This window comes from Anoplopoma fimbria, chromosome 22 (genome assembly GCF_027596085.1).
Source record: "Anoplopoma fimbria isolate UVic2021 breed Golden Eagle Sablefish chromosome 22, Afim_UVic_2022, whole genome shotgun sequence".
Lineage (NCBI taxonomy): Eukaryota > Metazoa > Chordata > Actinopteri > Perciformes > Anoplopomatidae > Anoplopoma > Anoplopoma fimbria.
In genome coordinates this window covers 8,810,622-8,835,748 of record NC_072470.1, presented here as the reverse complement: position 1 = coordinate 8,835,748, position 25,127 = coordinate 8,810,622, and the positions used below count along the sequence as shown (strand labels likewise).

At 41.1% G+C, this 25,127-nt stretch overlaps 1 protein-coding gene across 1 annotated transcript in view; it reads right to left on the bottom strand.

Moving 5' to 3' along the window:
* Window positions 1-4,144: 4,144 nt before the first annotated feature.
* LOC129111483 (neural cell adhesion molecule 2-like) overlaps window positions 4,145-25,127 on the bottom strand; it is a 71,389-nt gene continuing 50,406 nt past the window's right edge. Inside the window, exons 15-17 of the mRNA XM_054623453.1 lie at window positions 24,647-24,821; window positions 13,754-13,961; window positions 4,145-4,630 (exon numbers count right to left, since the gene is read on the bottom strand). Coding sequence (XP_054479428.1) covers window positions 4,516-4,630; window positions 13,754-13,961; window positions 24,647-24,821 — 498 coding nt within the window. The 3' untranslated portion in view covers window positions 4,145-4,515. The remainder of the gene's footprint in view (window positions 4,631-13,753; window positions 13,962-24,646; window positions 24,822-25,127) is intronic.

Here is a 25,127-nt window from a genome sequence, read left to right as displayed (position 1 = left end):
TTTGGGGACACTCCACTTCCTACCATGCCTGCAAAGTTTTAATTTAAGAGTGGAATTCTGTGTGCAAGCATCTGCGAGGAGGCATTTAAGTGCATGCATGCTTGTGAGCGTACGAGAGAGAAAACTTCAACAATGGCGGGGAGATTTCCTCCCACACTTCCCAAACTTCTCTTCTAGTTGGGATTAAGGTGCTGTCAGGGTACAGTATCATGGGAGTCTCTGCAAACGGAAAGATTAGGGGAGAAATATTACCTGAAGGCTTACTGCGCTATCTTTTTAGTGTGGTGTGTGACTTCCCAGCGGCGCTCAATACACTCACTGTTTGCTTATTTGTGTGTGTTTGTGTGTGGTCCGACACTTCTGTTGTTTGTCTGGCTTTCTATGTGGGGGAGAAAGTAATCACCGGTCTAACTGCTAACACGTGACAAACTGAGGAGATGACTTCTGTGCCTTTAACTCATCCACAGCCAGCGTCCCCCCCCCCCACCCAATCCTAGAGCGGCCAATATCGCTCCTCTCTGCATCTCTTCATCCAAATGAGACTGTTTGATGTGCAGACTTCCTTTGAGCCCCTGTGGGAGACGAAGTTGAAGTTTGTTCCCCTTGTTAACAGAGGCCCTTGCAGCCAGGATCCAACAGGCAGCCCGCTGCTTCCCTCCCTCCCTCTCGTGGGAGGGAGACGTCTGAGAAACGTTATCTGCTGACTTCAAATGAGTTCTGAAGAGGGGGCAGCTTTGTCATGGAACACTGTGGCTCCTCCGTGCTATTCAGAATTGTTTTAATTCCCCCTTTGAGCGGGGCTTCTCAGTCGCTCTGTTTTTTTTTTATTTTTTTAATCATTAAAGCACTTCTACTGTTTCAAGGAAGGGAGGCCAGATTCAGATGCAACACAGTTACCAGTTAAAACGGGAGTAATGGAGGTTTAGGAATGACCTTGATGAAAATAGCACCCTGTCCTCTGGAAAAATGAGCTCTGCCGACTTCAACGGCGGAAAAAAATTAGGAGCTATTAAAGTGGTGATGTCTCCTTTATCTCACTGTTGCACCAGACTACAGCACGGCCCGTTACAATGCAGAGGAGTACAATGAAATGTTCACCCAGTATCGGTATCGACGACATCATCTTTTCTCCCTGCGGTGGTGAGTGTTACATTACCTCATAGTGATTTTTAGTGATTTAGTTAATGCTCCCACTTCTCATTTTATATTTATTTAATGACTCACTCAGTTTCTCTCTTAACTATCACATTATTAAATGAGCTCTGGACTTATTGGTAGACTTGTTGCTGAGGGTTTTTAGGTTATTTAAAACAAAAACATATCATACAATCATACAATTCCAGACTGTGGAATCTGAGTTTTAAAGGGCAATACCAATATTTAACATGACATTTTTTTCTTTTTCTAAAAGTTCATACCTCAAAAATGGTTTTGATTGTGTGTGGATGCAGATAAACAGTCCTTCATGAATACTTATGGGAGATACAGGCCTCATTATTTCTCAAAGCTAAGCTAAGCTCAATGTCTGCTAGCTTTAGTGTCTAATTTACTGATGTTACTAATATTTGTATTTCCAAAATGTTTTATTTAATCAAACATACCACTATTAAAATGATAAAGCATCATCTTGAGGTACTTTTGAATAAAAGCTCATAAATACTTGTATGATCCTTCTGCACACCCACATAAAAGCTGGAGAGCCACTGAAAAAGGCAGAAATGAAACAATGAATGGCAACATCTCACTCTCTTCTACCAGGACATGTTTATTTACAGCGGCAAATGACAGGAGTCACAAGTGTTTTCCACAGGTACGTACAGAGAGACATCAATAGTTCCCACCTCCTGCACAAAGCACATTCAGCAGGGACAGTCCAAGGGGACACGGGAGCATGGGGACAAAGAGGACACACACTGTACACTGAGCTCAAACACACCTGTTTAGCCCCCTACAGAAAAAGGACAGAGGCATGGCGGAGGAGGAGACAGAGAGGACGAGAAGGGTGGGAAAGAGAGGATAAGAAGGGTATGGGTTTGGGTATTTATACTCATATTCAAATACAAAAGAACATGTACAAATCGTATAGCCTCCAGGCACTGTGCTCCCATATTTACAGTCATCGTAACAGGCAGCGGAACCACTCCATGGCAGGACCATCCATTTGAGATATGCAGGTACAAGGACTCACTGGGAGAAAACAAAGCCAGTGCTATGAGGTCTGAGATAAAAACCAATGAGAGGGAGAACAGTGGTGAGGGGGTGGCGGTGGCGGCTGCTGCAGGGGGGGGGGCTCGCAGACACATGCGTGGAGTGCTGCAGCCGAGGGAATTAATCACTGTCGAGAACTACATAATCAGTTTTTACCTATCAGAGTGCACTCTGAAACTCAGGGTGAGAGCTCCCGCCAACTCAAAGAGGAACACGCTCACAGCACTCGGACATTCATACTTGGCACGTGGTCATCATAAACCTACTGAATGAGACTCGCAGCGCTGCATCATGGAACTGAAAAAAGTGTACTCAATATTACACCTTTTATCTAATATAAATAGATAATTAAGCCAACAAATAAATTATGACAAAATAAATGGCAGAATAGCATAATATTGAATCTATAATTTCAGGTATTATTTGAAATTGGGAGACTCTTATTGTGAAATCTCTTAATGGGCACACATTCACATACAGAAGCAGTTTGACCTACAGTACGTGCAGATACATTCAACAGACATACATGCAACCTGATTCATGAAGACAATAATATTCACTCATTCATACATGTATGCACGCACCGCACCCCACACACACACACACACACACACACACACACACACACACACACACACACACACACACACACACACACACACACACACACACACACACACACACACACACACACACACACACACACTGCATTAAAACCAGATTTCTGCAGCCTGTCACTCCAGAGTAACAGCTTCAACCTGACATCTTGTCAAACCAGGTAGATACACACACGTCTGTTTCTGTCCAGTGTTGTCGACTACAATCCACAATCCTAAGACTACATTTCCCAGAATTCACAGCACCACAATAAAAATTCAATCTTCTGACACATTCTGTGGCAAAAAGCAGCGTCATCAAAAATCATTTTAAGGTCTCCACTGCTGCAGCGGCATTGGGCCACAAGGGGGGGAGGAAAAAAAAGAGAAGGCACACTAATGCCGTAATTACCGTCTCCATTGAAACACCGTGAAATAGCCTTAGGGCATGGATTTCCTTGAGGGAAAGCAAATGACTCAAAAAAGCAGAAGTACACCATCACTGAACTTTGGACTAAAACACAACAGAAGAAGAAAAAAACTAAACAAAAGAAAACAGCTTTTCATCCGAGGAGCGTTCACAAAAAAAGCCAAGCCTGTTGCATTTTGAAAAAAGACACATCCTTTAGGGTATATTTACATAAAAGCTCTGTAAAATATTCTTTTTTTTTCACCTATGTACAACACATGACAACATCAGAGAGAATAGCAATCAGACCAGGAAACAAAAAGGGTTTTTAAAAAAATGCATCAGATGCAGATCGGAGACCAGGATGAATAAAGAAATGTAACAATAAAAACATACATGACACACATATTGATTTATTTCTCTTCAGCAGACCTTTACTCGGTTGTTCCCATGCCTTGAGTCCTACCATTCACGTCGCAACAATTACATGACACCACTCAGGTCATTTGTGGCCTTTCAACACGTCATTTTTTTCATTACTCAAGCTGCACACCACAGCGCACAACAGCGAATGCAGTTTGACCACAGATGAATAAAACATACTTATGCACACATTGTTAGAGTGTCAAGAGAGTCGATGTAAAACGCTACGCTAACAATGGTATCAATGCACATGTTTTATTATGCTGTATACTTCCTGCAACACAAACTATGATCCACAGTAGCCCTTCAGAAAGCATTATTCATTAAATATCAAATTCTTCTCTCGAATTAATCACCAAATCCTGATTGATAGAATTTTTCACCCTTGAAATGTTAGCAGGAGCGAATGCCTCAGGTTTTCCTGAAGCAACAAAACTGAAGTCAGCTAGCTTGAAGTGCAATACCTCAGCATTGTGATATATATATATATATACTTGCATTGCCGGGCTTTGTGTGAACAGTCAAAGTGGGAGCTGATGTATCATTGTTTAACTGCATGAAAGTCTTATGTAGATGGTAAAACTTAAGCGTCAAGTAATGAACCAAAGTGGGACAAAAAGAAAATACAATCATTGATCAACAAGAGCCTTCCACTGATGCCATGTTTTTTAAGAACATGATACATTTATCACTCAGGGCGTCTAAAAGGTTGACCCTTTCTCTCTATTTTCTCCCTATTATTTGTATTTACACATGCCTGTCACTGGGGCATTGTTATAAACAGATATGGTATTTTACTCCACTATTTTCCAGTGCTGTAGTTTCTCTGGGTTTTGGTCTCATGATCCGAATGTTCTTTTGGTGGCGAGGCGACCCACTTTACGCTTTGCTGTCGTCGGGCTTTGTGTGGATGCTGTTGTCACTGTGCACTTTGATTTCAATCGTATCCGGCTTGAGAGACTCTTTTCCATTTTCTTCCTTCAGCGGTAGCTTCCTGTGGTGAAAAGAAAAGCACAGAAAGAGGAAGAGCAGACAATGATTTGTGATTTTCAGCGTGAAGACATCACTGCTGGGCAATTACAGCAACTTAAAGCACAAATACAGTTAATGTGAACAGGCACAGACTTGTGAGTGACCACCTAGAGGATGTTGTTGTATGAAGCAGGCACATACAATAAAAGCTGGCTAAATTACAACTGAATTACTGTCATGAGAGTGTGTGGGCTTAATGGTTTTCTCCACACGAAGTGTACTTCCTGCATTAGAGCCCACCAGCAATCACCTTTTAGACCTTTTGGTGCTTGAATGAGTTGCACCCATTGGGATTAATAAAGCTGAATTTAATTGAAGTGAAAAGGCAGCAGGGATATTAAAAATAAAAGCCTCTACAGGGTGGCACACAGACCTAGAGAAACAGATTATTCATACTCAAGCTTCACTTTGACCTGGGCGGTTGGACACCACGTCGATACACGGATATCTGTTGGCTGAGGACGACGATGTGCATGAATAGTCACGACCAAACATGACTTGGCAGGCACTTTGCTGGATTCTCTGGGCAATGATAGATCGTGGGGAAAGATCATGGTCTTGGTTAAATACTGAAAAAGTCAATGCTGACTTCAAGCACTAAATGGGGTTTACTTCTCAATATTTTTAAAGGGCAGCTCCATTATTTTGGAGGTTTATATATATATCTGTATCCATTTGAAAAAGTTGGGAAAGGACAAGTCGACCTTTAAACACATCTCTAATCTTTTCCTAACCTAAACCGCATTTTACACAGTTTACTGCTCAGCCTGTTGAAACATCTTTATAATGACTTCTATAGAGCTCTGTCATGTCTAAGAAAAACATCCCCGATGATGTCATAGTGATGTCATTAGTGTTGTCTCAGCTTTAGCTTGGAGATGACACATGTATAACAGAAAGTCTGCATCTTAAACCGTTGGTGTGTAGCTTGAAAGACAAGAGAATTTATCAGGCATGAAAATATGCTGTTAAGCTGCATTATGGGATATGTAGGATCCAGCGTTTTTTGGAGCTTGACCAACACTAGGGACTAAAAGTCTGGATATCTCTGCAATTGCTGCTTCAATTTCAAAAGTTTTTTTGAAAATTTGGCCCCCGACTTTATGGAAGTGCATTATTAAATCACCAGAGTACACCTCAATGGGAATTGGTCGTTCAAAACTTATTTTGCAAACACATTTAGCCGTGAAGAAATGCAATTTCTAAAAGAGGATTTATTAGAAGTGAGCTGCACTAGGACTTAACAGATCCTATATATGGATCTAAAACATCAGATTTGAGGCTTTTAGTGTGATTATTACCAGAGAAGCTCAACATTTGATCAAAGTGTCACATTCAGAACATCACCACTGGGTTTCCTTTGTCCTGTTAGTCCATGTTGCTCACTGTTCTCTCAGTTTGCCCGGTTGCTGTGTGCCTTTTGAGTGCTGCACTTTCATTTTTCTGCCTTTCTCGACCTGAGTAACATCACCTCAGAGCTGGCACATCTCCCATTTGCTTTTGATTCATTTCGAAGGAAGAAAAAAAGGAGATAAAATATACATTGGTGTGTTATTAAGCACGAGCCATTTGATTGGCTGGCTGCCTCTTCGCAGGAACGCGTGTTCCTCTCATCTAGCTTCCAGTAATTCAGCAGGAGGACATCACAGCTTTATCTTAATGATAATGTGGCCACAAGATGAAAATCTAACCAGGATGAATTTCCAGTTATATGATGTATGAGAGCTTTTATCTGCATTCGGCACAAAAATCTAATTTATCCTATGGCAGTTAATACAGAGAGTGGGAAAAAGTCGGGATGGAATAATACAGTGGCATAATGTGATTTAAGTAGTGGACATTTTCTAACATTTATTAGAGCTTGGTATGAGGTAAATGCTTTCTTTTTATGACCAACATTGATATTCTAATTCTACCTACACTTATACTGTATTTGGACATTTAAAAAGGCCCATAATTAGACAGCAGATATTTAAAAAGCTATTAAAATCCTCCTTCTGTGCTATCGCAGGCGGCTCATTGTTGTTTGAATGCTGTATCCACATAGTTGTGATATTGAATGCATTTATACATCCGAAGGACACGCATTTAAAAATAATTTATCAGCAAAGAGTCAATTTTATTTGCTGCAGCCACTATAATACTGAAGCCACTTTTTGACAAACCAACAGGGACAACTTCTTGGTGAAAATATGAACAGTGCACGTACCAGCGTGAAATGAAAGGTTGTCTATCTTTTGTCGTTTCATTTCGGAAATAAAGCCCTGTGCTGAATTTCCAGCTAGGGACGTTGTGAGGCAATATGTCCCCCAGCAGTACGCTGGCTCCTACGCCTTAACAACAAAGACACAGGCGACAATAAACACTGGAAGTGCATAATATGAAGATATTGAGTTGCAGCCCTTTCTGCACATCAAAGCTTCAGAAAATCCTTTCTTCTACGGAGCATCTTTTGGGATTGGTATAGGTTTAATAAGGGGAATCAATAAGGAACTGGCGTCACCTCATCACTGCCCTTCGTTTTTGTGTGTTTTTCAGATTCTGTAAAGAGATTTGGAACAAGGGATTGGCTCACGAGCAGAGAAAGCCGATGGAGACTTAAGGAGATCTGTAACAGGCGACCAGCAGACTGCTTTTAGCACACTTTAGCTGAGGGCTACTCATTTCCTGAGTTCACAGGGTCGTCCTGCTTCTTATTCTAACTCATGTTAATCATTCAGGACTTGTTCGTCACCTTGCACGAAGAAGCATAAACCATCCGTCCATCGCAGCCGCTTGACTCGAGGTTCTGCTCTATCTCCTCTCTCCGCCATAAAACAGGAAACAATTTGCATTTTCAAGGTTTCATGTGCTCTGACCGAGAACAAACGGAAAATATTTAACTGGGTAGCAGAATATGTGAGATCAAATGTCTTTGGATGTTTCGTGTATAAATCCATGAGTGGAATTTTAAACTTCCCTCATTTGAGGTTTGACTTGAGCAATAAAATATTTATCTTAAATATTATTTAATCAAATATTAGATAGGAATTAGTAAGTAATGCACATTATTGATGTGATGGAGTTTTATTCTTTTAATAAAATATGTATATATATATATCTCTATTTAAAGCCCCAATGTTGCCTGAGTCAGTGATTTCACAGTATTGGATTTTTTATGACTCAGACAGTGAATAGTCAATTTGTAAAGGCATAAACTCATCCCCAAATAGTCGTACTAGATGTTTACCAACGCCAAGTAGTTTTCCACTGAGATCATGAATGTAAAACAGCAGCCCTGCGTGATACTGAACTGTAATAAGCCCAAATATTGCAGCTGGCCAGAGGGAGTTCCCCTTTGGCTGATTGGTGAATTCTAAAGTTCCTGCACAGAGGAACCAATTTCATGTCCCATTAGCTTCATGCAAACCCAGATTGGACGTAGGTTTTTCTCAACATATGGGAAGGTCTTGCCACCTGATGTTTCCTCTCTCTTGAGTGTGGATGCCAAATCAAGGACACCACTAATGCATTCAGTGAACCAACACAGTTTGTCATTAAAAAAGTTGATACACTGGAGGAAGTAACTGCTGACGCATCAGCGATCGAAATGCAACACACTCTATACTTTGCACACACTTGTTTCACTGAACAGATACACTTCCATCTCATCAAAAGTAACACTCAATATCGACTCCAAGAGATTTGATCTACGATCTCCTGCATTTTTTACATCCTGGTTTGTTAAGAGAAGTGTTATCTCCACAGGCAGCTATCAAATCACACAAATCTCCCACAAGTTGTTAACTTATTAACTATATCTGCAATTATTGATCAAAGTTTCTCTCTGGGCATATAGAGCTATGGAGAATGAAGAGAGTGATGTCAGAGATTTTCCTTGCCTATAATAAACTGATGAATACATGTGGTATTTGAAAGTGATTCCCCACATCATATGCCTCCTTCAACACATCTGTTGATTCAAAAAGTAATGAAAAAAAGCTATTCATAGAGAGGGGCAGACGGAAGAAAAGTCAACTACACAGCTCATATCACGACAAGCAGAACAGAGACCGCAAGAAACGCCATCAAAATGACACACATTTGGTTTAGTTGTGGGATTTAAGTGGGTGCATATTTTGTTAAAGCTGGTCACCGGCCTGCTAACATCGCCAACAGCACCGCTAAGAGTGGGGAGCACCAGAGGAGCTACTGTAGCAAAGTCTTAAATGATAGCGTCACTGTCAGTACTCATCTTCACTAGTGTCTCGCTCCTCTTTGACGATTAAATAATGTGTTTTCATCACGCTGCAGCAACTGTTGTTCGGATCAACACCCGAATAGAGTGGATCAGAAAGGATTTTACATGTCAAACATCTGGAAATGTGTTTTCTTCGGCTACTGAAATCCCCACATGCTAGTCTCGCCTGTAAAACACAACAATCATATTTACTTTACTACTCCTTGGTAAAGTAAATATGATGTTCCTCAGGCAGTTTGTCACCCCTGCTGTGAGGACCTAGGCATCACGTTGCAGGTGGTGTGGCTTGAACAGACAGACACTCCAGGTGTGCTGATGTCTCACATGTGATGAGATTTCCCAGTGGCATCAAAAAAGGTTTGTTTTTACACAAAGGTCTTTCTTTTGTTTGTATGGTCTTACCAATATTATACAACTGTGATAACTTATTCGGGACAAAGTCAAAGGTAATCAGGTTGTGGACTTTCCCCTCAAAAGCTGAGGGAAATACTGTAATGGACCCTCATTTTTAAACTCCAGGCACGCTCACACTCCCTCAGAAGTTCAATTTAAAATATTGTTTGGGACACAAAGCAAACAGAAAAGGCTACTGGGTCCTGACAAGCCTCTCTTTGATAACGCTGCAAGAGCCAGCAGCTGTGTGCACCTCATGTTGGGCCGGGGAGATATCAGAGTGTGAATGCAGATATGTGCCTGAAATCTGTGAGCTTTTAAGCGAAACTAAAGCGCAGCAGGGGCGACTTGTTCTTCCCCCTGCCGACGTTAATTATCAGCACAAGGCCGTCTACGGCGAAAGGCTCAATACCATCACTGCTTTTCACAGAGATAGATTAGATGGCCCGGAGGCTAAAGCACACACGATATAACAGGGGTGTTTGTTTACACCAAATAAACATTCATTTTTTTAAGCAAACATATTTTATCCGAGCTGACATCCAGGATCTTAGAGGGAGCGTAGAGGTGGAGGCCTTGCTCAAGGACACTTTGACAGAGCTGCTGTTCACACGGGGATCAGAGACCTTGTAACCTGAGCTGGTGCGGGAATAAGCATGATTGTGTGTGAAGAATATATGGAAACTCTTCTCCAAGGCCAAACAGATCTGTCTCTTTTGTTTTATTATCATTTGCCAAGTCAGGTTTGCCTTTCAGCTTCTCCAGACAACCAGCTTCTTGTTTGCTCTGGAGTTAGGATGAGTGCTGCTAAATCACACTTAATTAAATGTCAGATATCTGAGCCTGCCACTCCAGAGTTAGAAATGGAAGAGCTCTCCACATGTGACAACCACAAACTGTCTAGTATGCTAAAAAAAGTTTGCATAATCAAGAGTCTCTGTAGTGCAATAATGGTGTGTATTTTTATTTATTAACTAGCATGATAAAGTGCGGATAAATAAATAAAAAGCAGCTCCTGCACACTCACTGCTGTGTTTGTGCCTCATTATACAAAGGAAGGGTCCAACTAGCATCAGCTGAGACCCTGTTATTTCAATTATGAAGTTAAAGAAACAATGGTAATTAGAACTTTGACAAAATATGTATATATGCTGATTTTTTTGCAAGAACTTTATTAAAGATCAAGATTCCAGATCGTTACACTAAAGGGGATAACGTCTTTTCAGGATTCATGTCAGCAAACATGAATCCATTGCGTTTGAGTAAACAGTTGTTTCAACACTGAGTTCCTCTCTTTCTTTGTTTAATAATGCATCTTGTTAGTGGACAAAAAGAAATCCAGCACTGTATTACTATTGCAACTCAAATTATGTATTTGTGTGCAGTGTTTTTTTCGCCACTGAAATGTTCTTTATTTTTTTCATGTCTATCGCTGTAGGATACAGTAGCCTTAACTTTAATCTATCATCCTGTTCTTTCCTGCCATGAGTCATCAGTGCATGAGGACACTCCAGAGTCTGTCAGTGAGCCTGAGTTGTCTGAGTAAATGGCAAAGGGTTCACTGACGTCAGCACACACCTCTCCTTCATCCCCAGAACATGAACGCTGTCATTGTGCCATGATACAGTATCATATAGTGTCAATTTATGGACATATGTTTGGGCTAGAAATGCAAGGTGCAGCAATAAGGGAAGCTTTCGACAGCTTTTTGTAACCTGATAGTTGAATATCAGCACAGAACTATTAAATGTAGTTCTGTATTGTGAGTCTAGACTGAACTTCTGTATGACGCTGGCCCTCAGGTGCTTGAGAGGTGAGTGAAGGGCCAGACTGGTGCTGAAATCTATTCCTGGATCACTGACTGGCAGGATGGGACTGGATTTGCCACTGAGACTATCACCAGCAGTGAATATGACAAAAGTTTGCCTCAAGACAGAGCTGATAGAAAGTGGGTGCAGGACCAGAATAATAGACAATGAGACTCCCAGAGACTTGAAAGTAAAACACTAGATTTCTTTGTCAAAGTCAGGCACTTGTAGGTGTAGGTCTGAGAGGGAGCAGCAGACCTGGAGTCCGATCCGCTGCACAGACTGCTGCTCTTTTTCCTCTGCCCACTGGGCCCGCTGACTTCACAGCACGCAGCCAGGAACTTACACTTAACTCTCGAAAAATTGGAACTGAGGATTGACTTTTGAAGTCAACGGGGCCACCGCAAACACCTTTCAACTTTTTTTTCTGAGGCAATTACAAAGCCCAGCGTGTCCCGGTTGATCTTTGCGCAATTCGACAGATTCATAATGGAGAGACGGCCTCACATCCTCCGTCAACTGTTGGTCCGCTGGTCAGCTCTGGCTCAAAGTTAAAACCCGACTGCTGTGAGGGCACTTGGCCGCTGGCCGCTCCCTGCCAGGCCTCAGCACCGCATGGAGGTGAGAAAACGGGCGGAGGAAGACCGCCTGTGACCTAATGGACTCAGAAACCCGTGTCTTAAAAGTTTGTCAGAGCTGCACCACCTGTCACCTCCAGGTGTCCAGCCCACACACTTACACACACACACACACACACACACACCAACACAAACAGCCTCTAATCTGTTCCACTTATCAGCCTCATGCTATTCATCACTGTGAACACTCGTATTGATATCATTGATATTTCTGCACAGCGTTTGCAACTAATTACCACTAAGCGTCTTCAGACTGGCACTGTTTGGCATCTTGCAAACTTAGTAGGAGGATCTGAGCTTTATATCAACTCCAGCGTCATTTTATTATACACTTCATCTCATTGCTACGATGTTTAGATGGCTACAGCTTTACTTCATTACCCCTGCACCAACTCAAAGAACAATTACATTTTTAATACAACAATAAACTTGCCTTGCCTTAATTTGGTAAACACAATGTTATTACAAAAATTGTCATCCAAATGTCCGGTGAACTGCATTTTAAAGCATGAGTCAGCATGTACCTGCATCTCAGCAACAACTCTGCTGGAGAAACACATAATGAATGATAAGATAAGATAAGATAATCCTTTATTAGTCCTGCAGCAGGGAATGATGGACAAAACTCTGATAAATAGACCCAGATTGTAGAGGAAATACAGAGACACCTCTGTCTGTCACGTCCATTTTGCAACCTTCTGCTTCAATCTACGTGGCGGTCAGCGCCGTGATGTATGTCTGCGAGTCTGCTTCGTATTTGTGATGTGACTGTACTGAACTACCAACTCTAAAACAGCCATAAAGACGCTGTAGCACCAACGTACAGCCTTTAAATGCCTGTGTGAGTTGCCGCTACAGTGCCCGCTCCAACATAAAGCTGAGGAACATTCTGCATGCTGTCTGGGCAGGCAGGCAGCCACACAGCCCTCCAGCACTGAGAGCTTAGTGACTCAGCAAAAAGTCAACACCTCCCCCCCTCCCTCTCCTCTTCTTCTCTTCCTCTGTGCCCTCTCTCTGCATCCCAGACACTGGGCTGGCACACTGACAATGTTAACACAAAAATGGCACCGCCTGAGGCCAATGCATCAGACTCTGTGGGCGCAATCTGAGGAAACCTTGGTTCGCCGTGCACCCTGCATTAAATAACACTGAGACTAAATCTGAAAAATCTATTGTACTATGGATTTCATGGGGGTAGGCTTTTAAATTGCACGCTGCCTGACGACAGGGAAAAAAGGCAAAGTATGTGTTTGCTTGTTTTGGACATACATGCAGTAATATGAGACGTTTGTGGGTCACTTACAGACTATTACATGCATAAATCTATATAAATATACAGAGATCAAAACAGGAAACATGGTAGCACACAGAGTTGGTATTATATGCATGCACGTCATGAATGTTCACACAATGCATGCAAAACGTGACACGCCCAAAGGGAACTCACTGCACAGACATGTATGAGACGCACTGATGTTAGTGAATAAGACATAATCAGAGACATACTGTGGTTGAAAAGGTGGTTGGGCGGCTGTTGTAGGTGTACCTACAGTAAATAGTACAAATGAGTCTCCTTTTCTCATTCACAGTGAATATGTTTAAGAGGATCCTAGACTGTACATGATCCACTGGGCTATTCATATCGACTTTAAAGGTGCGACTTAATCTTGCAGACTAATTGAGAGCACAGAAAAAGAAAAACTAATACCAAATCATGTAAAAATCATGTAAAAATCCTTACAAATTGAGAACTTTTCTTTTTTTGCTGATTACATTTAGATCTAAACGTATTTCTATGGATTGTTGCACAAAATGAAAGTAAAAACAGTAGTTTGACCAACAAGCATACAGATACACCCACAGCAGATGCTCCCTCTGCAAGAATGAATGACCTGGCGACTGACAAACACTGATAGATCCCAATTGTTACAGTAGAAATCACAACCTTTGACTGAAGGAGTTAAAGTTCAATAAAAAAAACACAATATAAGAAAGACAAAACTCACAGGTAGGCGGCCTTGCCCTCTTCCATTTCTTTGCCCTTGCCGCTGGTAGTGGTTTTCTTGCTGCACAGCGTGCGCGTGATGCACATCAGCAGGCCGCAGTGACGCAGGAAGAAGCAGCTGACGTCCACCAGCACCAGGAGCAGCAGCAGCGCTCCGAGGCCCAGGCCCACCACCGTCCCCAGCCCCAGGCCGCTGAACAGGGATTCTGCTAAGGCAGTGAAACACACACGCAGACACACAACACACAACAAGGGAAGACACTGTTAGCAATTGGTGGATATCCAACGTCTCGCTCAAGGACGTGTCAGCTGAGACCTGACCCTCCAGCTGAAGGCGAGCCTCCTCGCTACGCCTCCCCCTACATCCATACATGGAGGGGGAGAGCTCACTCACCCCCAAAAACTTTTACTGTTGTTACTTTCAGAACCACTCGAAGGTCAATGAATTCCTCCGCAGCCAGTTGGATGGTTTCCAACATCTAGATAAGTTCTGATCCACAACGCAATCCTCAGTGGACGATCTTGATTATTAGCGTGAATCCACCAAATCCTCTCCAAAACAAATACATTTTGGCCTTAAGGTCTTCTATAATATGCAGTCAATGGAATACAAGTATCCAAGACTTAAATAAATGATTAAAGGAGATCTACAGCGCACTGAAACAGGTGGAAAAGGCTTTACTGGGTGCTTTATTTGCATTATCAGAAGCTTTGCAGCTTCATTTCTGTTTAAGAACTTTAATCTTTTGACAAGACCAACCTATGTGCATTTTCTAGGCCTGAAACTACAAAACAAAGCAACCAAACTTTCCTTCGGTCTTTGCCCTCCAGCCCTGCTTTTTCCTTCTCCATCACGAGCAAACACCTCTGGTTTCCACAGGTGCAGACGCTGTGTGCACTATTGAGCTATATTGTACCACACTGCAGCTCAAAGTCGCAAGCGTCAGCATTTCCATACTGATGCTTCAGCTCTGTGTCCACTGTGCGCCTCTTATTCTGTAGCTTGCAGCACTAAACAGATCCACGTGGGAAGCAGAGTAAGTATTTCCAGCCAGAAGTTGAAATGCGTTCTCTCAGAGGGGTCAGCGCTCAAAAACACACGGAGCTCTCAGCTCGGTCGGGAACAGGCAGCAGGGCCCGCATTCAATTGAAAGTAATGAGAAAATGAAGGCAGTGCAGCAGAGAGAGGCTCCCAGTGGGAGCAGCCGAATGGACCTGTGCCCTTAAGTGAGCCTGGGGTCGAGCAAACTGAGCATCCACTGTAGCATCGCCGTTGACAGCTGGAGGTCAGACCTTGCCAGGAGTAATCAGCGACGCAGGAGTGAGTGTGAATGAACTCTCCTACTTAAGGAGGCTCTCATATGGTTATCAGTAGACCGAGAGTTGGATCAGACATTGATATGAAGATGTGAGGTGAAGTTTAGCACCTCCAAGTTAAAAAAGACCCCTAATGTGTGGCAAGAACAGTGAGCTGAACACAGAATCTTTTTTTTTTTTACATTCCCACATGTATGATTTACTTCAATTCATCAAGACCTCATCAAGAGTTTTTTGATTCTTCGTTCACCTTGGAGGCATGAGAGAAGTCTTCCTCGAGAATTCAAGGTAACACAGGATGAGTTATTGATATATACCGATGGTCATTTTGATGGTGAAGAATTCCTTTATTACTCTTCCATTAAATTTGAAGAGCTACCAGAGACGGATTAAAACAAAACGGGTCAAAATGTCTGCAGCAGAAGCAAAGATAATAGACTCTTAGCCACTTGCATGGATCAAGCTACACAAACGTGAGGTCCTACATTTCCCATAATGCAGCTCAATAGTCTTTCATTTGAGAGCATCTGCCTAGGAAATGTCCATGTTTTTTCCCCAGTTTATCAATTACAGCTTTGTGAAAAAAAAGACATCACATTAAATATTACAAGTGTTTTCACAAGCTGACCTTCACGTGTAGAATCAGTGTACGGGCCCTTTAACATTATAATCTACAAACATGCATTAGCAGTGGCAGAAGTATTTCAGTGTTTTTCTTCCGTTTATGCTGTCTGATCCAGCACATTGGACTTAAAATGAAACAATAGAAAATGATAAATCCTCAAATTAAAGCTCGCAGCTACAGTTTCATTTCAAATCCAGCGTGCAGGGGGTACTGAGCCAAAACAACACATTTTCCAAAAACTCTGTGCTCCACATTGAGAGTTGTCACTGCGTGTCACAACCCAAATGAGTCTCATGTCAGTGACTTTGTTCTTGACTTAGAGCTGAGACTGCAGACGACAGAGACTGGCAGCGAGTCAAAGCACAGAGAGACAAACAAAGCCAGAGAGCGAGGGAACCTTGTGGCAAAAGGAACTCTAATTAAAACACTTTGCGTTTTGGTGAAGACGTGGATATGGGATTTGAAACTTGCAGGCTGGATCAATATTTCCCCCAGCGCCACAGGCTAGTTCTGTATCTCACCTCTTGAAAGTTTATCTGAGTTAATTTGGCTGCTGAAGCCACAGATTCAGAGGCGGTAAACAACACCTCTCCAGCTCCCCCGAAGCATTCTCATATTCCAGCAGACAGAGAGAATACTAATCCAACCGTTCAGCCACACTTCCCTCGTCTTCATCAGATGAATGCAGTGCCCTTAAGCTTTCATATCGCTGTTTACATTTTTACATCTCATAAAATCCCTTGTTTTAATAATGGAGAACTTATAATATTATTAGTCAGAATTCTTGTATTATTATCAAAAAACAACATTCAAAAATACAGTGGATCCTGCAATACTAAAGTTATTAATGTGAACATAAAAAGAGAAAGTGCGTTTACTCCTAAATTGAAAACTGGAAGGAATGTCCAACGTATTAAGGCGAGCCCGGATAAAGACTTTTATTAAAGTGTCATTTTTTTTTCTGCAGCAAAAACTCCTTCAGCCTGAAAGAGTGAAATCCATAAACATCAGACTTTCATCCGATAAGGAGTATTACTCCAAAGGGCTTAGCAGCAGCTTGACAGTTTGAGGTTGGATTGATACGTTATACGCTTGTTAGCCGTTTCATTACACCACACCCAAGTTTAGAAATCATTTAAGGAAGAACAGATTAATACTGAAATCCATTAAAGTACAAAGGGAGGCTGCAGGATCACCTCAACAGTTTAAAGCAACATGGACATATCGACTATTATACTCAGTATAGTAGACAATGCATTACAGACACGGGCCATGATCTGGGGCTGATGGGAAATGGTGTTCATTAGCGGAAATGTTATTATATATTATTTTTACTTTAGATCTCTTTAAAGTCAGACTGAAAATGTTGCAGAATTAGGCAGGAACAGCATTTCTTAATAAAAAAATAAAAATAATAATGTGCTTCTGCTTCTGATGTCGAAGAATCCAAAGTTGCCTGTCGGGGGCCTGTGGTGTCTTTATGACTTTGTGAATGGATATTCAGAATTTAAAGGGAAAGGACTTTAAAGTATTTAGAGTAAATGCTCCAATATTGTCTTGGCTCCCTTCGGTAATGAAGCCTGAGATTTCTTTGTGTAAAAAAAAAGATGATTCCTTCATGAAGCAGCTCAGATCTCTGTTTAAGGACTTAAGGCACGACAAGCGGCTTAACTTTTTTAATTTAATAAACAGGGATGAAACGCAGCCAAACAAGTGTGTGGCCACGAGTCAAACTGTTTTTAAGTCAGCAGCCAAGGTGCCTTCCAACAACTGGCACTGTTAGGGAAGAAAGGCATGAAGATGAGAGGAAAACAAGAGGAATCATAAGAAAGAAACATGCATTATAAACTCATGCAGAAGGTAAAATACAATTGATCGTTTCCAGTATTTACTGATATGCAGCATATACTTTTTTATTGAATGAAACAAAATATTTTTTTTAAAGGCCACCTTCTAAATCAGCTAACCTACATGCTACATAGTCTCTAATTCAACCTGGTTAAAATCATTTTCAGGTTTTGTTTTTTTAATGAGTATGAATTTTCATTCGCTTTTATCGCAGCTGTCCAGATGCACACAATATGCTCAATGCAATTATTTCTGCATGGTAGTGCAGCCTTAGTTACCTTTCCCCACTTTATTACATCATTATTAGCCCAATTGTTAATATTTAATTGGCATTTACAGCACCATAACTGTGGTTATTGTTTCAGTTCCCCTTGCCCGAGGGTGTTGTTTGATGCTACCTGCTGTTGTTTTAAAGGGAATAACTGAGTGCAGAGAGTCTGTATTCGGGTGTGCTAACTGCCTGGGAGTGAAGGGATTGATTAAAGATTAATTCAAAGAGCACAATATTGGACTCGATTCATCCGGTATGTTGTGGCCAAAGAAGGTGAGCAATGCTCCTCCAGAAGTGTTCCTCCTAAACTTCCATTTCAGTGTGATGAAGTATCTTAATATTGTTCGACTGAGGATGTGTTTACCTGTTTATAAATCCCCTTGGATGACAACAATGCGGTATCTACTCTCTCTTATCACCTCAGTGTTTTCCTCAAAGCCGATGAACCAATTTATTCTGTGCGACTTGACTTTTCACAAACTCTCCAACTCTGTGGCCATTAATTCTTATTTCCCTGCTCTATTAACCCTTTTACTGACTTCTTCTGATTACTTGTTGATATATAGGCCCATTAGCCGGTTTTACTCAATTGCAAGAGATCCGACTGCGTGTGTGGCACCTGAAGCCATTCATACACATCTCACTTTGACAATACAAACTCATTAGGCGTGAGCGGTGATTGACTGTCCCTCCATTGGATCCGAGAGGAGGCGCCTCGATTAATGACGACCCCATGGGCGTTCATTGATTGGGAAGGTGGCGGGTGCTAATCTGTTGGGGGATAAACATAATCATTTGCGGATGCGGGCGAGGATTCTTCCTAGGTGTGGAAGGGAAAGTTTGTTTGAGGAGCCCCTCAGAGAGTTAAACATAATCATTAAATCCTAGCTGGTTTGAAGGAGAGTCCTTCCTTGTGTCCATTTCCACGAAGGACGCCTTGATGTGACTCAAGTGCACTCAAGAGCCAGTGAAGAGGAAATGGAAAAACATGGCAAATTACTCCAAACAGACGAATATGCACATCCTAAACAATCGACCACAAAAAAGACTTCAAAGAAATTCGGAGCACTCTTCTTTAATTGCTGAGGTTACACCTTATTTCAGGAGGAATAAAAGCGTCTCTACCTTGATCTTTGTCGTTTGAAATTCAAGTTTAAGGTCACAGATTTAAATACATGAACAGCACTTAACTAAAAAGTTTATCACAGTGCTACATGACCTTAATTTGAACTATTAAAACACATCAAATGTTCTACATAATCAACAGATTTTAGTGCTGCTAAAAGCCTCCAAAATTTGTCTCAAGCCAAACAGACTATTTAAAAGAAACTTTCTGTTCTTTGTCACCTAACTTGATTCATAATGTATTAAATAGAAGAGCCAGAAGCCATTTAAAAAGTTCTTCATTTATTTAGTGTCTTTTGAATTTATTTTTCATTGTTTCTCCTCACTTCACTTCATCCTTCAGGCTGTGCTTTCAGTGAGATAATACTCAATCAGCACAGTGTTGATTCCTAACAATGCCCTGACAAGAAGTACATGTTCAACCAGGTGTCACTACTTGGCCTCTGCAGAGTTTTCACAAAGTCTTCTCAGAGTGGAGAAAGTCTGCATACTAAAGTAGTCTTTCTCAAAACTACTTTCTGCACAGTTATTAACTCTGCAAAAAGGACAGAAATTAAATCTGGATTAATTTCTACAAATTCTTTTTATTTTGTGCACCAAGGACTTATGTCATTTTGAACATGACTTGAAAACCCACATTATTAGTATGTTTATAATGCATTAGACATTTCTAGACACAAGCGTCATAGAAAGTGTTATCACAAATTGCAACACAAGTATAGATATGTATTTTGAACAGCCTTAAATAAAAAATAAGTACTATTTGTCTTGTGAAAATTGCAATTAATGCAAAATCAATTGATTTAATCACTTCCTTTTAATATTTAAGGCACATATCTCTGGTATAAGATTAATTGTCAGCAACAATATTATCACTTAAACAGCATGAGGTATTTTTAGAGTTTAGTGACAGAAGTGACGGGTTATTGGATTTCAATGCTTCTCATTATGGCCACTAGTCACCAGAGTGAAGCTCAGGACTGTGTAGAAAACTTAAACCGCTGTACATTAATAAGTGTGCCATCGTTCCTGCTCCGTCTCCGTCTCCGTCTCAGCAGGAAGCCCTCCGCCTGCTTGTCTTGCTTATGATCAAATATTTACATCGCTGAGGATGATACTAGCTGGTGTAAAATACGCTCCCTCGGAAACACAATCCTTTGTTCAATGAATAAATGAGTGAGCAAACATGTAAACATCCCCACTGATGTTGTATCACACTGTCGCCTTTACTCTGGTAAGTTATACGATAAGTGTTTACTTTACATAAGTCAAACAAATGTAGGTCTTCGATTAAAATGCTGTCATATCCCTGTGGTTGACAGTTATGTCATCTTCAGTCCTTATTTTCTGCATTAATCTGAGAATATTTTCAGATACACTTGAGCAGCGGATGTATTTCAGTTTTGTGGTGTGTCAGTTTGTGAGCAGCAATGATACTTCAACTGATTATATTCAACAAAGCAATGTTTTTTTCATCTGGAACAAAGCAGATTCATGAAGAGCAAAGAGCGTTTTCTGGACTCAGTAAACATCATTTAACTGATGCTTTATGGTATTTTATAACCTCAAAATAAATTGGCCTTTCTTAAACTGTGAATATCAGATAATTGATAGAAATGCATCTGCCTGCCTAAGGTTACAGATAATTTATTCAGCTACTGGGAAATCCATAAAAGGTATTCAGTATCATAATAATAAAATCAAAAGGTTCCACTTCAGATAGCCTCAGTGGATGAGTGTTGTACACGGATAAGAGTACAAAGATGAGTCTTTAAACAGGCTTCATAGTACAATGTACAAAGATGAGTCTTTGTACTCTGAACAACAGAGGTGATTGTCATGGATCGTTTTCATCACACTGCTTTAAAAATAATGACTCCATTCTAAAAAATGACAAGAAATGATTAATGTAATGGACAGCAATGAAAGTATTCAATTCCCATTTGATTTGCTGACATCACTTCCAGGAAAAGTTCCACTCTTTTAAATTATTTCTTCAAGTGCTTTGATGAAACAAAATCTATGGAGCCTGTTTAAATCAAGAGTATTTACTGCACTTGACTGGGAGGAGAGGAGGGAGCCAAGAAACGTACAGCGGCCACAACAGACCAGGTCTCAGGTTGTGGTAGAATAAGTAAAATTGTCAATGCAAGAAGTATTATGAGTATTATGTACTGTATCTTTAAAACAAAGCTTGAAACAGACAATCCAACTCTGTAAAAATTGAAGCTTTCCGTTTCAATTCCTTTTTTTCATTGAATTGATTATAGATTAGATGGAAATCTATATGAAAAATAAAGAAAAAGAAAACAGATATAAGTGATTATCATTAGAGGGTTCCTTTGCTGGATAGTTTAATCTTCATTAATGCACTATATTTTATTTAATAATTTGTGTTGTGAAATGGCAAAGGAACCAGTGACAAGATAAATAAAATAGAAAAGGACTGAGGATTAGACGGAGAAAGTACAAGTACCTCATGACTGAAATGAGGGTTAGTGGTTGCCATGGATACACTCATCCACCTGTTTTTTTCTCTGCTTCAGTAACATCTTATGCTACTTTATACTTTTACTCCTCTACATTTTCAGATTAAGATTCAAGATACAAAACATATAACGGATACAAAATTATAAATTATGGATTATTATAGTTTGAACTACCCAGTAGTAGCAAAACATTTGGAAATCTACCTGGTTTTTTTTATACTGTACATTTTCAAGGTTTTCTTTTGGTGATATCCTCAATATTCCTTCATACAAAAACACCGGAGCTTCCTTGGTTATTTAACAATAAAAGTTTATGTTATGGCCATAAGTTTTAATAGCTATTAGGGCAGTTGACTACGTTGCTAAATGGCAAAGCTCCTGTCCGGTCATAATGTTGTCATGGTAAAAATGTTGGAAGGAAATAAGACAAAAAGTCTCTTCATCAACGAATCAGAACGATGCAAAAGGGTTGACACGTCATACAATCTGCCGTTAGAGAGGCAGTGTTGTAATTGGGAAAGAGCAGAGGGGCGGAGCAGTGATTTAGGAGTTGTAGAGAAAACTTTGATTTGAAAAGGAGAAAAAAAGGCACAAAGGAAGAAGAGTAAATTGAAAAGGAACCAAGGGCAGTGTTGCAGTCAATGGCATTTCTTCTTAAATAATTCTCTGTGAGCAGGAGGGGAGGAAGGTTATCCAGCCTGTTGCAAACTAAAATAGGACAGAAAAAAAAGAAAAGTGCCAATTCAATACCTTGCAGATGCATAATACATAGAGAGAGAATTGAAGAGAGAAATTGGTTGGTGAGAGATAGAAGGCACCTGTATGTATTTTCTGTGTCAGGAAAAAAAACCAAGGACAGGTTTCTTTTATTGAGTGTGTTTACAGCGTATGAGAGGGTAAAGAAAAGCCAGGCGCCGAACTGGAAAGACAGCCCACGATTGGGATTGGCACGTAACTCACATCTTATATTGTTGATTGAGCTCACTAGACTTCCTCAATATCCAATTTGATTCAGTGGAGCAGAAAATGCACGTTGTGTTTTTCTCGGTTCAACCTGCTTGATTTTTCCAAGATTATGTGAATTAACGGACGTCGTTTTGGCAGAAAAATATTTAGATTGACGCCTTTTGCTGAATGAAAATGCTGTAAACATAAACTGCCATTATTAAAGTGTTAACTGGCGTGGGACTGTTTGGAGAACCAAATAGAAAAGTTTGGAGAAAGTTTGAGGAAACGAGCTAGTGATTCTGAAAATCCTGCTCCGACAGATTTCCTCTCTCTCCGTCGACTTTATGCCGAAAAGCTCTGCTGTGTAACTCCTCTTCAATAACACACATTAAGAGGAAAAACTATTTCCATCCCGTCTCCGACCCGACTCTCTTTTTTCCCCGCAATGCACGGCTGTCGGCTAACGAGAGGGGACAGCCAGTCGAAGTGACCCGCCTTAAGCTCGCCATTTTTCCCCGCTCTTGTTTCCTATTTGAAAATCAGCACACGCTCTCACAGGCCATTTGGCCATTGCTGTAATGATAGAAGCAAACACTTGCTGGATCCTCAGCTGCACAAATGGATGTGCTAACAGGCTCGGAGAGGAGCCAGCCTTCCTTTGCTTTGTTGTTTGTTCACACATGAACCTTAGGGCTGCAGGGGGAGGCGTGCATAACATTTATATTCCAGCGGTGCATGAGTGTCTTTAACCATGTGTATTCTAGCTAACGGTGTTACATGATGCACATTTCAAAGCCTCTGTTTGCATCCCTGCACACAAGTATGCATGTTAGCCCAAATGGCCTGGAGAGGACGGGGAAATGAGAAGCTTCCTGCACATAAAGGCAATTTCTTTTGCCGGAACATTAAGCACAAGACTCCACAAACACAAACACGCTTCTCATGAGGCAGAAGCATAACCGCAACATACGGACGACACAGAGCGAGAGCTGAAGGAGATGTCCGTGTTTGTGTACTGACTTATACGGCCGTCTGCATGTCGGTCTGTCAAATGAGGAATGAGCTGGACCCGCCATGAAGGAGCGTTCTGGTGCAGCACTGGAGAAGCTCGATGTAAAGACGAGAGAAGAGAATGATATGTTGAAGAAAAGAAGCTACAGCCAGAGGGTGTTTTCATTCTCCGTCTGTTTGCTTTTCTTTGGAGGGAACCCGGTGTGATTGCACCATTTGTGCTGTTTATTTGAACAGGTGTGAATGAATCCCAAGGTTGGACGTTTACACTAAAAACGCCTTAATCGGGGAATCCAGATCCACTTCCAGGCCAAGGCTATGTGGTGGAAATGCTACATGGACCAACCACAAAATGATATGCTATAACGCAGGATGATTTTCTCAGTGAATGAAGTACTTGTTAACTCTATTAAATGTCATTAAATAGTTTAAAGCAGACCAGTTTCTGGAGCCCAAAGTGAAACCTTGAGAATCATCTTTTGCCCGACCAACAGATTACAACAACATAAAAACGCAGGAAATCCTCAAATATGAAAAGCTTGACGTGGTAGTGTGGACCTTTAACCACAACTGTATTCTTACAAGGTGTCAATTTCTGCTTCTGCAGGTTTTTCCACAAGTTAAACTTCCCCATTGGCTTACCTTTTCAGGCTTTGTGTAAACATGTCCTGCAACATTATTAAAAAGGCATTCCACTGATTTTACACATGAAGTTCAGTTTACTTGCTTTCAGACAGCGAGCGCTCTCATCTTTTTTCGAGGTTTGTTCACTTTGACTTGACCTTGCAGATAACTGGTGGATTTTAGTGCGGCTACAATGACGTCTTGCAGCATAAAAAAGTTCTGCTTTTTAAACAACTTTTGAGAAAAACGCCTCATTGTGGTGTCTCGGATTCAGACGGCCTTCAACAATCATACAGGGAGAAAACCATTGCGGTAGAGGCACAGGCATCGATCTCTCCCCCGACAGCAGCTTCAATTTGCCCAGAAAGCAGCGCGGTGATGAGGCCTGCTGCGCTCTGAAGCTGGGTTTATCTTGACTGCTATATCTTGCTCTTTTGCTTTTGTTATCGCCAAATGCTATCGCTCTTTCCAGCGGCTCCGAACAACACACCGCTTAACACAACGAGTTTAGAAATGTTCTCCGGGGGGTTTTCAAAAAGGCATCCAATACCAGCCAGAAGTAGGCAAGTAAAGGAAAAGTGGCTGTATTAAAAAAGGCATATTACAACTCAAAGTTTGCCTTTATCACGCTTTTACCTGTAATGTCAGGTTTCTGTGGCATGAAGAACTGATAGAAGGTGGGCTCCGACAGGCCCTTGACGTTGCGCGCTGTGATTTCCACTTCATATCTTGTGTTCCACTGCAGCGGCTGCAGCATCGCAAAATCATTGGCTCCTGGCACCAGCTTGGTCATCCACTGTTCCTCTTTATCCTGGAAGGACAGAAAAGGGGAGGAAAGAGGAGGGAAATGTAAAAGAAATGCTTCATACCGTTGAATAAATTACAACTTTAATCGATGCTCTTCGTTTCATTTTTTGTCTGCAAGCATCAAAGGAGAGCAGAGGAAGTGTTGTGTTATTCGATAAACATCAGCTTAACCTTTGTGTGCTTTTAATCTGGGGATTCGGAGAGTTATGGCAGTCAGAACGCCCACACGGATGCACGTGCATAGCTTATAAGAAAAGGTATTCTTTTTTTTTTTTATCAAGTTCACACAAGTTCTCGGATACCTTTCTGC